This window comes from Balaenoptera physalus, assembly GCF_965194825.1.
Source record: "Balaenoptera physalus genome assembly, chromosome: 20".
Lineage (NCBI taxonomy): Eukaryota > Metazoa > Chordata > Mammalia > Artiodactyla > Balaenopteridae > Balaenoptera > Balaenoptera physalus.
In genome coordinates this window covers 59,804,489-59,818,253 of record NC_138901.1, presented here as the reverse complement: position 1 = coordinate 59,818,253, position 13,765 = coordinate 59,804,489, and the positions used below count along the sequence as shown (strand labels likewise).

The 13,765-nt window shown below is 41.8% G+C and overlaps 1 protein-coding gene across 1 annotated transcript in view; it reads right to left on the bottom strand.

The window, feature by feature from the left end:
- The window catches only part of DNAH9 (dynein axonemal heavy chain 9), a 310,542-nt gene that overhangs the window by 57,645 nt on the left and 239,132 nt on the right, over window positions 1-13,765 (bottom strand). Inside the window, exons 51-53 of the mRNA XM_082440696.1 lie at window positions 13,594-13,713; window positions 11,408-11,596; window positions 3,415-3,650 (exon numbers count right to left, since the gene is read on the bottom strand). Of these exons, the coding sequence (XP_082296822.1) occupies window positions 3,415-3,650; window positions 11,408-11,596; window positions 13,594-13,713 (545 nt within the window). The remainder of the gene's footprint in view (window positions 1-3,414; window positions 3,651-11,407; window positions 11,597-13,593; window positions 13,714-13,765) is intronic.

Genomic DNA, 13,765 nt, shown 5'->3' with positions numbered 1-13,765 from the left:
TTTGGATATATTTTCAAGTTTATTATTACTATTTCTATTTATTTTATATTATTTATATTTTTATTTATGTCTGCATTTATATTTATGTTTATTTTTATTTGATCCATGCAGCTCATTTGTTTTATAACCTGGTTTTTGTATGTAAAATGTAAACATTTTCCCATGTCATTAAATATTCTTCTATAACAATATTTATGTGCCTTGGTATTAGACTGTATTGATACACCTTAATTTATTTAACAATCAATTACCAAAAGCTAGGCTATTTTTAATTTTTCAATATTATGTAGAGTTTAACAAGCACATAAAAAATTGATTTCCCCTAAATAGATTTATAAGTTCGATGTGATTCCAATTCACACAATAAATAACAATATAACTTTATAAACCTTGACCAAAAATCTTAAAGTTAATCTAAAAGAAAACAATGATAATTTTTTTTAAAAAAATAAAAGATCATGAAGAATAAGGGGAGGGACTCACATTAGCTGATAATAAAATATTTTTTATAACTTCAACAATACAGATATGTAGAAAGAAGTCTTAAAGGATATCATACACCAAAAGTTGGGAGTGTTGGGAAAAAATGATGAATTATAGGGGCTTTTTATTTTTTGGGTAACTCCCTTCCCCTTCTTTTTTTTTTTACTATGATGATATATTACTTTTGTAATGAGAAATGCCACAGTAAATGTTACTAAATATAAAATGAAATAATTAAAGGCTGGTATAGTATTATATAAATAGAAAAGAATAAAAGCTAATAAAATATTTTAATATAGAGTAAAATGTCATCTCTAATTAATCGGAGAAAGGATGGAGAATTTAATAAACGGTATTGGAACAATGGCTAACCACTTGAAAAGTGAAAATTAGGTCTGTACCTTATATAGTACCTGAAAATATATTTCAGGTGATTGGATTTTAGTGTAAAAAGAAAACCATAAAAAAAACCTAAAAAATCTTCTATATGAATATTTATATAATTTCTGGACAGAAAAAAGAATTTTCTAAACATGATTTATAGAAGAAATGTAACATATCTGACCAAAAAAAAAAAAGTTGTAGTATGTCAGACCTCACAAAATTAAAAGGCAAATGACACCCTTGAACACTTTTCCATTCACTGATGGAGACTACACTTAACAGTCTTAACCCATACTATCTATAATGTAATATTTGTATTCAAATAATACACAACAAATCTAGAAAATCACCCAATAGAACAGTAGTCAAGGGACATGAACAGAGAATTAATTACTATATGTCAGGCACTATTTTCAGTACTAGGGATATAAGAATGAGCAAAAAGAACAAATACTTGTGTCTAAAATGCAGTTATTGGTCAATTAGAGAGGAATATTTTAATCAAAGTTTGAAGGGAAGGCCAGGATTAGATTACCATGACTGATGACACAGATAAAAATATGTCGTGTCCTACCTCAGCATTCATTTCTCACCTACCCTCTCTGTAAGAAAGGATCCATCCGGGTATTCAACATGTGATTTAACTATTTTTTGAACATCGCATGTTTGATCTAAACAACCGTGGGTGGTCTGGACCCCTGGACAAGCATGTTTGGGACACGTGGCCAGGGCAGCAAGCCTCATGCTGGTGGTTGTATGTTAAGAGTGGATAAACGTGGGCTTCGAAGTGAAGATCACCTTGGTTCCAATATTGCCTCCATTAATTTTTAAAAATTTTAACTAATTATTTTAAAATTGTGGTAGACTATTGTCTACCACAGCCCCTGGAACCACCATTCTACTTTCTGTCTCTACGAATTTGACTACTCTAGGGACCTTATGTAAATGGAACTGTACAGTAGTTGTCCTTTTATGACCAGCTTATTTACTTGGAATACTCATCTCAAGGTTCGCCCATGCTGTAGCATAGGACAGAACTTCCTTCCTTTTCAAGGCTGAGTAACATTTCATTGTATTGATACAACACATTCTGTTTATCCATTCATCTGTTGATGGTCACTTGGATTGCCTTCTACCATTTGGCTATTGTGAATAACGCTGCTTTGAACATGGGTGTGCAAATATCCATTGCCTTTAAAACTGTGTACTCTTGGGGAAATTACTTGTGTGAAACTCTATTTCCTCAAATGAGAAAATGGTACCAATAACACTAACATCATTGGTCATGTGGATTAAAAAGCATTTGAGGTAAAGCTCCTAACACCAAGACCAACACATATCGACCACCTAATAAGTGATCTCTGGCCCTCTCCCTCCCGCTCATTGCCCCATCCTATTTTTCTCATGTCTCCTAGAGACACAGAACAAGAATTGAGAACTGAAACTACAAAGCTAAGTTATAACAGAGTGAATGAAGCAGTGGGGGGAGAGGAGCTGAGGCCCGTGAGGTGTGGTGGGTGCTGGTCAGACATCCTCCCTGTTGCTCGTGTCCCTTGACGTGTGCAGTAACTCCCCCACCATGTACGGATAAAGCCACATGGCAGACGCAAAGGGTTCCGAAGGTTCCATAACTGTCTCAGCTGCTAAGCACCCCACTGCAAATGTCCCATCGTTCCTCAGGAGAGAGAGGCTTTACATTTGTTCTCTGTGGTTCTGGGGCAGAGGTAGGAACAAAGGATAGAAGAGAGCTAAGAGAGGCAGTTTTTGACTAAATGTGAGAAAGACTGTAAAACACAGAGCTGTCTGACAACAGAATAGGGTGCTTGGGAAGCAGGAAGTATTCCAGGAGAGATGGGAGGGTGAACCCCTGGGCTCGTGGAAGAAGGACTCAGGAATGGGTCGGGAGGCTGACGCATATGATTTCTAACGAGAAAGAGAAGCACATGTCATACTGAGTGAAGCAAGTCGGACAGAGAAAGACAAATATCGTATGATATCGCTTATACGTGGGATCTAAAAAAATGGTACAAATGAACTTATTTACCAAACAGAAAAGAGTCACAAATGTAGAAAATAAACTTCTAGTTACCAGGGGGGAAAGGGGGGAGGGATAAATTGGGAGATTGGGATTGACATATACACACTACTGTATATAAAATAGATAACAATAAGGACCTACTGCATAGCACAGGGAACTCTACTCAATACTCTGTAATGATCTATATGGGAAAAGAATCTAAAAAAGAGTGGAGATATGTATCCACTTTGCTGATCCACTTTGCTATACAGCAGAAACTAACACAACATTGTAAACCAGCAGTACTCCAATAAAAATAAAGACAAAAATATAAAAAAGAAAGAAAAGCAGAGACTCAGTACCCAAGCATCTCTCACTGAGACATTTCCTAAAGCGAGAGGACAAAGAGGAGAAAACTCCTGGAGGAACCAGGAGGGCAGAAACAATCCACAGCCGCTTAAAACCTGCTCATCACACTTTGTCCCTCTGCATAAACGGCGAGGTGTGAACTTTTGTGCGCAGCCACCTACCCCTTCTGGCCAATCTGGGTGACCCGGAGGCCCTTGCCATACTTGTTCTTGATCCATTTGATGCCTTGTAGCTGAGGGTCCACCATGAGTGGCCAGCGCTCGCAGCTGAGGAGGATGGTGGCATTCTCCGTGGACATGCGGTCTGCAGGGAGGCCCTCGTTCTGCCAGGCAGCCACGTCGGCATCATCCGTCAGCATCCTCAGGGGATCTAGGTTGGGGGTCACTGGGATGGGAACCTGGTGGTGAAGAAAGGCCGCACGCGCTCAGAACAGAAGCATGTGCTCTCAGCTGGGGGTGGGGTCTGCAGCTCACTCAAAAGACAGAACTCCTCTAAAAGCAAGACCAAAAATCCACGAGGAGCACTTTCCTGGCTGTGTCATTATTCCTGGAAGCAGGTTTTCTTAACGTCCTGATAGTCTTTTTTCTCTTGATGGATGAACAGCAGCAGAAATTCTGCCCGTGTCATCCTCTGTTCTTCAGTATATTCACCCAAGTCAAATGTCTACCATAGATCATTTGTATCTGCATCAACAGCCTCCATTGCCCTTACCCATGTTAGCAGGGTCACTTCCTGCTACATTTCTATGCTTCACGGACCAGGCCCACGCCAGCCCGTACTGACCACCCTCTCCTCTCAGAATCACCACTTGCTGCTGATGCCCAGCTTGCAAAGGACTGCAGACACTCCCCTTCCCCCTGCCATGGACAACCCCACCCCCTGGAAGGGCTGCTTGAGGACTTCTCCCCACACTGGGAGGCCTGGGAACAAACCACCAGGCCTGGGAATGTCTCCCCTTGGTCTCTGTCCCCACTGAGAACCCTTCCTTTTCTTCTCGTTGACCTCTCTCAGCTCATTTAATTCTTCTATAAGTAATTGTTTTCATTGGAAACACATATACTTTTTTAAAAACTGGGGTAAAATTCACATTCCCTAACCATTTTTGAGTGCACAAGTCAACGGTATTTAGTACGTTCACGATGTGCAACCATCAGCTCTATCTCGTTCCAAAACATTTTCTTCACCCCAAAAGGAAGCCCCAAGTCTATCAGCAGTCACTCCCCATTCCCTGCTACCCCCAGTTCTTAGAAGCCTCTAATCTGCTTTCTGCCTATATGGATTTACCTATTCTGGATGTTTCACATAAATGGAATCATACAATACGTGACCTTTTGTGTCCGGCTGCTTTCACCTAGAATGCTTTCGAGGTTCACACATATGCCCTTTAACCTCTCCATCTTTCTCTTCTCTGCAGTTTGTCTTCGCAGTTATCTCAGAAAAACCTCTCCAGACCATCTCCTTCCCTTTAATTACACCTGCTAAGGGTACGAATGGCCAGTGCTATACCTTCAAGCAAACCTCAAAAGGGAAACCAGTCACTGGAGGTTCTTATCATGGGATCAGAAATATATTTCAATAGAATTGTTTTCCTTTGTAATCATATGCATTCTACTTTATGCACTAAAAAACATTACTGTGAGAAGGATTCCATAGGTTTTACCAGACTGCCACAGGGGTCTGTGGCATAAAAATACTTAAGTATCTTAAGATGGGTCACAAATCAAGCCTTGGTAAATTTAAGAAAATTGAAATTGTATCAAGTATCTTTTCTGACCACAACGTTATGAGACTAGATTAAATTACAGGAAAAATACTGTAAAAAATACAAACACATGGAGGCTAAACAATATGCTACTAAATAACCAAGAGATCATTGAAGAAATCAAAGAGGAAATCAAAAAATACCTGGAAACAAATGACAATGAAAACACGATGACCCAAAACCTATGCGATGCAGCAAAAGCAGTCCTAAGAGGGAAGTTTATAGCAATACAATCCTACCTCAAGAAACAAGAAAAATCTCAAATAAACAACCTAACCTTACACCTAAAGCAATTAGAGAAAGAAGAATCAAAAACCCTCAAAGTTAGCAGAACGAAAGAAATCATAAAGATCAGATCAGAAATAAATGAAAAAGAAATGAAGGAAACAATAGCTAAGATCAATAAAACTAAAAGCTGGTTCTTTGAGAAGATAAATAAAATTGATAAACCACTAGCCAGACTCATCAAGAAAGAAAGAAGACTCAAATCAATAGAATTAGAAATGAAAAAGGAGAAGTAACAACTGACACTGCAGAAATACAAAGGATCATGAGAGATTACTACAAGCAAGTATATGCCAGTACAATGGACAACCTGGAAGAAATGGACAAATTCTTAGAAATGCACAACCTCCCAAGACTGAACCAGGAAGAAATAGAAAATATAAACAGACCAATCACAAGCACTAAAATTGAAACTGTGATTAAAAATCTTCCAACAAACAAAAGGCCAGGACCAGATGGATTCATAGGCAAATTCTATCAAACATTTAGAGAAGAGCTAACATCTATCCTTCTCAAACTCTTCCAAAATATAGCAGAGGGAGGAACACTCCCAAACTCATTCTACGAGGCCACCATCACCCTGATACCAAAACCAGACAAAGATGTCACACAAAAAAGAAAACGACAGACCAATATCACTGATGAACATAGATGTAAAAATCCTCAACAAAATACTAGCAAACAGAATCCAACAGCATATTAAAAGGATCATACACCATGATAAAATGGGGTTTATCCCAGGAATGCAAGGATTCTTCAATATACGCAAATCAATCAACGTAATAAACTATATTAACAAACTGAAGGAGAAAAACCATATGACCCTCTCAATAGATGCAGAAAAAGCTTTCGACAAAATTCAACACCCATTTATGATAAAAACTCTCCAGAAAGTAGGCACAGAAGGAATTTACCTCAACATAATAAAGGCCATATATGACAAACCCACAGCCAACATTGTTCTCAATGGTGAAAAACCATTTCCACTAAGATCAGGAACAAGACAAGGTTGCCCACTCTCACCACTATTATTCAACATAGTTTTGGAAGTGTTAGCCACAGCAATCAGAGAAGAAAAAGAAAGAAAAGGAATCCAAATCAGAAAAGAAGAAGTAAAACTGTCACTGTTTGCAGATGACATGATACTATACATAGAGAATCCCAAAGATGCTACCAGAAAACTACTAGAGCTAATCAATGAATTTGGTAAAGTAGCAGGATACAAAATTAATGCACAGAAATCTCTTGCATTCCTATACATTAATGATGAAAAATCTGAAAGAGAAATTAAGGACACCCTCCCATTTACCATTGCAACAACAAGAATAAAATACCTAGGAATAAACCTACTTAAGGAGACAAAAGACCTGTATGCAGAAAACTATAACACACTGATGAAAGAAATTAAAGATGATACCAACAGATGGAGAGATATACCATGTTCTTGGATTGGAAGAATCAACATTGTGAAAATGACTATTCTATCCAAAGTAATCTACAGATTCAATGCAATCCCTATCAAACTACCAATGGCATTTTTCACAGAACTAGAACAAAAAATTTCACAGTTTGTATGGAAACACAAAAGAATCTGAATAGCCAAAGCAATCTTGAGAAAGAAAAATGGAGCTGGAGGAATCAGGTTCCCTGACTTCAGACTATACTACAAAGCTACAATAATCAAGACAGTATGGTAGTGGCACAAAAACAGAAATATAGATCAATGGAACAGGATAGAAAGCCCAGAGACAAACCCATGCACCTATGGTCACCTTACCTTTGACAAAGGAGGCAAGAATATACAATGGAGAAAAGACAGCTCTTCAATAAGTGGTGCTGGGAAAACTGGACAGCTACATGTAAAAGTATGAAATTAGAACACTCCCTAACACCATACACAAAAATAAACCCAAAATGGATTAAAGACCTAAATGGTAGGCCAGACACTATAAAACTCTTAGAGGAAAACATAGGCAGAACACTCTATGACATACATCACAGCAAGATCATTTTTGACCCACCTCCTAGAGAAATGGAAATAAAAACAAAAATAAACAAATGGGGGCTTTCCTGGTGGCGCAGTGGTTGAGAATCTGCCTGCTAATGCAGGGGACACGGGTTCGAGCCCTGGTCTGGGAGGATCCCACATGCCGCGGAGCAACTAGGCCCGTGAGCCACAACTGCTGAGCCTGCGCGTCTGGAGCCTGTGCCCCGCAACAGGAGGGGCCGCGATAGTGAAAGGCCCGCGCACCGCGATGAAGAGCGGTCCCCGCACCGCGATGAAGAGTGGCCCCCACTTGCCGCAACTAGAGAAAGCCCTCGCACGAACCGAAGACCCAACACAGTCAAAAAATAAAATAAATAAATAAATAAAGTACAAACTCCTTAATCTAGCATTTAAAAAAATAAATAAATAAAAATAAACAAATGGGACCTAATGAAACTTAAAAGCTTTTGCACAGCAAAGGAAACCATAAACAAGACGAAAAGACAACCCTCAGAATGGGAGAAAATATTTGCAGATGAAACAACTGACAAAGGATTAATCTCCAAAATATACAGGCAGCTCATGCAGCTCAATATCAAAAAAACAAACAACCCAATCCAAAAATGGGCAGAAGATCTAAATAGACATTTCTCCAAAGAAGATATACAGATTGCCAGCAAACACATGAAAGAATGCTCAACATTACTAATCATTAGAGAAATGCAAATCAAAACTACAATGAGGTATCACCTCACACCAGTCAGAATGGCCATCATCAAAAAATCTAGAAACAATAAATGCTGGAGAGGGTGTGGAGAAAAGGGAACCCTCTTGCACTGTTGGTGGGAATGTAAATTGATACAGCCACTATGGAGAACGGTGTGGAGGTTCCTTAAACTAAAAATAGAACTACCATATGACCCAGCAATCCCACTACTGGGCATATACCCTGAGAAAACCATAATTCAAAAAGAGTCATGTACCACAATGTTCATTGTAGCTCTTATTTACAATAGCCAGGACATGGGAGCAACCTAAGTGTCCATCGACAGATGAATGGATAAAGAAGATGTGGCACATATATACAATGGAATATTACTCAGCCATAAAAAGAAATGAAATTGAGTTATTTGTAGTGAGGTGGATGGACCTAGAGTCTGTCATACAGAGTGAAGTAAGTCAGAAAGAGAAAAACTAATACCATATGCTAACACATATATATGGAATCTAAAGAAAAAAAATGGTATGAAGAACCTAGAGGCAGGACAGGAAAAAAGACGCAAATGTAGAGATTGGACTTGAGGACACGGGGAGAGGGGAGGGTAAGCTGGGACGAAGTGAGAGAGTGGCATGGACTTATATATACTATCAAAATCGATAGCTAGTGGGAAGCAGCTGCACAGCACAGGGAGATCAGCTCGGTGCTTTGTGACCACCTAGAGGGGTTGGATAGGGAGGGTGGGAGGGAGACGCAAGAGGGAGGAGATATGGGGATATATGTATAGCTGATTCACTTTGTTATAAAGCAGAAACTAACACACCATTGTAAAGCAATTATACTCCTATAAAGATGTTAAAAAAAAAAAGAGTCATGTACTACAATGTCCATTGCAGCTCTATTTACAATAGCCAGAACATGGAAGCAACCTAAGTGTCCACTGACAGATGAATGGATAAAGAAGATGTGACATGTATATACAATGGAATATTACTCAGCCATAAAAAGAAACGAAACTGAGTTATTTGTAGTGAGGTGAATGGACCCAGAGACTGTCATACAGAGTGAAGTAAATCAGAAAGAGAAAAACAAATACCGTATGCTAACACATATATATGGAATCAAAAAAAAATGGTCATGAAGAACCTAGGGGCAAGATGGAATAAAGATGCAGACCTACTAGATAATGGACTTGAGGATATGGGGAGGGGGAAGGGTAAGCTGGGACGAAGTGAGAGAGTGGCATGGACATATATACACTACCAAATGTAAAATAGATAGCTAGTGGGAAGCAGCCTCATAGTACAGGGAGATCAGCTCGGTGCTTTGTGTCCACCTAGAGGGGTGGGATAGGGAGGATGGGAGGGAGACGACGCAACAGGGAGGGGATATGGGGATATATGTATACGTATAGCTGATTCACTCTGTTATACAGCAGAAACTAACATACCATTGTAAAGCACTTATACTCCAATAAAGATGTTAAAAAAAAATTAAAAATAGAACTACCAAATGATCAAGGAATTCTACTTCTGGATATATATCTGAAGGAAATGAAATCACTATCTCAAAGAGATATCTGTACTTCATGTTCATTGCAGAATTATTCACAATAGCCAAGCTATGGAAACAACCTAAGTGTCTGTCAACAAATTAATGGATAAAGAATCATGGTGTGCATATATATATATATATATATATATATATATATATATATATATATATGTATATATGACATATGAATCATATATATATGTATGCATATATGTGAATGACACATATACCATGGAATATTATTGAGCCATGAGAAAGAAGGAAATCCTGCCATTTGCAACAATATGGATGGACCTTGAGGGCATTATGCTAAGTGAAGTAAGTCAGAGAAAGACAAACACTGTATGATCTCACTTATATGTGGAATCTAAAAAAGCCAAACTCAGAGAAACAGAGTGTAGAATGGTAGTTGCCAGGGGCTGGGGGTGGGGGGAATGGGGAGATGTTGGTCCAAGTGTACAGACTTTCATTATAAGAAAAGTTCTGGGATTCTAGTGTACAGCATGGTGATTATAGTTAATACTGCATTGTATACTTGAAAGTTTCTAAGAGAGTAGATCTTAAATGTTCTCATCACAAAAAAGAAATGGTATTGTGTGAGGTGATGGAAGTGTTAACTAAGTTACTGTGGTAATCATTTCACAATATACGTGCATCAAATCAACACATCGTACATCTAAAACTTACAGAATGTTACATGTCAATTATATCTCAATGAAGTAGAAAAAAATTATTTAAAAAAATGCTTAAGAGCCACAAACAAAGCCAGAAAAATCCTTGCTGAGCGGCCACTGGGCTCCTCATCTTCATTCGCTCAGCTAATGATCGTCCTCTCAAAAATTTCCTTTTCCACAAGTGTTCAAGGAGAATAAATAACAGCTTTATCTTTTATTTCCCAATGCTGTAACAGTTTTTAAACCACTATTCAGCAAATCATCAGGTGAATGAGATTTTATGAGCTGATCTGTTAAGCCAACCACCACTAGACAGTATAGGCTTTATGTTCCAAGGAAACACCTACAAATGAATTCTGGAATATAACCCTTACTGTACGTGGTGAACTTTCTGTGCTGACTCTCACTGCAGCTGCTTTTTATGACTCTCATCTCATCCACTGGACTATGTTCTGCCAGCATCCCGGTCTTGAGTGTCTTCTGTACCTCCTGCCAGTGGCGTGGAGGGCACGCTGAAGACTCAGTGGATATTTGTGCATTGAGGACTGTGAGTGATGAGCAACTGTCAAGATGTAACACATCCTGAACCCTCTTCAGTTGGGAACTAGCATTTCCCCATTTCACCATGTCAGCGTAGAGGGAGGAGTCGAGAGTAACATCCTCCCGCTCACACCGAGAACTGAGTACACATGACCAAAGTAGATGAGCTGCTTTCATAAAGGGTATCTGCGGGTCACACATGCAGACGGGGGAGCTTTGGGGCCCGGTAACAAGGTGCGGTGCAGCGTTTGGGGAACGCTATGAAGTTTGGCACCAGAGCAGGAAGGCTGGAGGGAGATACGGGATGCGTTTGGTGCCCCTCGGGTTTTATAGTTTTGAGGAGTGTCAGGAGACAGCCTGGGGGCGGTGGACCGGAGTTCCCATGGAGACCCAGGAAGAGGAGAGGTGCTGTGCTCAGGTGGCCTGGAGGGCAGTGGAGGACGGTGCAGGGCAGTGTGGAAGGACATGGGCGCACAGGTCTCCCTCCTGGGTCTCAGCGGTCACTAGGGGATACTCAGGTGGTCGTGGGGGGAAGAACACAAGGAGGGACTCAGAGGTTTGGGTTATTACCGTCACATGAGCTCCCCGGTCCCCACAGGCTGGTGGCGTCAGGACAGACGCGGGCTGGACTCACCTGCAGCTGGCTCAGGTAGGGTCTCCAGGTCCCGTCCATGAGGCTGCGCCGGTATTTCCTTGTAAAGAAGCCCAGGTACGAAATGAAAGCCGCCGTAAGTAAAATGTCTCCACATAATTTCCTTTCCTGTTGTTTGAAGTTCTGCACAGCTTCTGTCCACCTCACGCTTTCAGAGGCCAGTCCTCCCACCTATCATTCCAAAGAGCAGAGAAGGGAGAAGACACGTTATACCACAGGCTACAGAGCCACGATTCAGCCACGGAGAATGCATGGCACACGCTTCACCGCAGGAGACTCAGGACATCATTTACGTGGCCCTTCTGATCAATGCGGGAGGAGGGTTTATACCGGCTGCAGCGAACACTGCAGTCAACGAGCCCCTGTTCTCTGCTCTGCGTTACGTGGGCTGTGGAGAGACAGGTCCTGAATGCAGGCTCCCAGGCTCTGCCCTTGACAGGTGTGGAGACGAATATGCCCACCTCGAAGGGCCGTGAAGAGGATTTAGTGTGACCGTGTGTGTTCATCACTTGGTACCGTGTCTGGTCCTTAGAACATAACAGAAAATCATGTACCTCTCTCTTCTTCTCTCCAAATGCTGGAGATGTGAAAATAAATAAAATCAATTGCACTATAAATAATTCACAGTGGGTGGGGAGATCGGCGTGGTAATTAAGACACAGAGTCAGATGCACTGAAACACGGGTGTGTGCAAAGTACCAAGACTGCAGAGCAGGGCCCGACTCTGCAGGCCCACGTTGGGGGGCGCCCTCTCCCAGAGGATAGACACTGTCTACAGAGGACTGTGAGGTGAAGCTTGGCTTCTGTGCTATGACTGATCCTTTTCTTCCTGGGAAGATGGCATCCTAGGATGTCAGAGCTGGGAGACCTGAGGGACTTGCCCACCGAACATTCCCACGCCATCTTAGATCGCACAGATAAAGACCAGAAAGTCGAAGTGTCCTGTCTTCTGACACTTCAGCCACCCCAGGTTGGTGGGGGCGGGGATGGCTTCAGAGCTGGTCTGTCCTGAGTCCTACAGCAGAGCTCCACCTGCCTCCTACGAGGACCAACGCAGAAAAGGCTCCAGCCGGGCAGAGAAAGGCCGCGCGAAATTCTGGAAACCAAACAGGGAACTGAACGGAAGACAGGCCGGCAGGGAGGTCCTGACTGCTTCCTGCACGTTAGTGGACGAGCTGTCTCTAGACCACACCGTTCAGTGAAGACGATCATCTCAAAGCTCTGCAGCAGCAGGTTCAACAAACAAGGGCACAGACACACCTGAGGCTTCGCCTCTTGTTACTGGAGCACGGCCGATTCAGTGAGTGTTAGGAAACCTGGCTTTGTTATATACATAAATGGGGGCTGGAATAAATGTGAAAAGGGATGGATTCCACTTCCTTTCACTGGGGAGGAAGGTGCTGTAAAGGCTCTCAATAAAGAGAAATCACATCCCGCGGACACTGCTTTGCAGGCTCTTAGCTGATTCATGATGAGAAATATAAGCCATGGGGGATTAAAAAGGCTACAAATCCTCTGACACTCCTCTCATCAGGAGCTTGGGTCTGTGCTCCCTCTGCCTGGATCTGTCACTGCTTTGGCCAGTAGAAGGCAGAAGAAGGATGTAGTGCTGGCTTTTGGTCCCAGGCCTTAAGAGAGTGGGACCTTCTACTTCCTGCCCTTGGAACACTTGCTCTTAGAGCCCTAAGTGGCCGTGTAAGTGACTGCCCTGCTGGAGAGACCAAGGTTATGGTCAGCAATGTTCAGGGTCAACCATCTGTCTTGTTCTTTTCTGCTTCTATCTCAGTGCCTCATCCTGTCCACACCCTTATTATCAAATATCCCACAGGTAAGAGCTTCAGGGTTTGCCTGTCGAACGCAAGCTTTGTCCTTAAACGCTCCCTCTGGCTGATGCACTTGTATGTAAGCACGTCACACCTCTCGTAAGCTTCCTGATCCATCCAATGCCCCATCCTCCCGGCCATCCCTGTGGGAAATCTCCTTTGACCAGACCAGGGTGTGCACTCACGCTTTTCTCAGGAGTCAGTCCCTGCAGCCCAGAGCATTTTATTATTTGCCCCCCAGTCAAAGCGGCACTCAGCTACTCATCTATTAATATTTTGCACCTCTGCGGCACCTGCCAAGCTCAGCTCGTGTGATTAAAGCCCGCCGAGGAGGCCCACACTCACCAGGCGGTTTGCAAGGGAGATGGTGCCTGCAGTCGCTTCAGCTTCTTGCTGACATCTGAGTTTGTCAGCTGTTGCTTTCTCAAACTTGGCCGTGAGTTTGGCCAGGTTTTCATTAAGGTGCTGTTTAGGGAGGAACACAACGTCTGTCAGTAGTTCCAGTGCTTCAGAGATA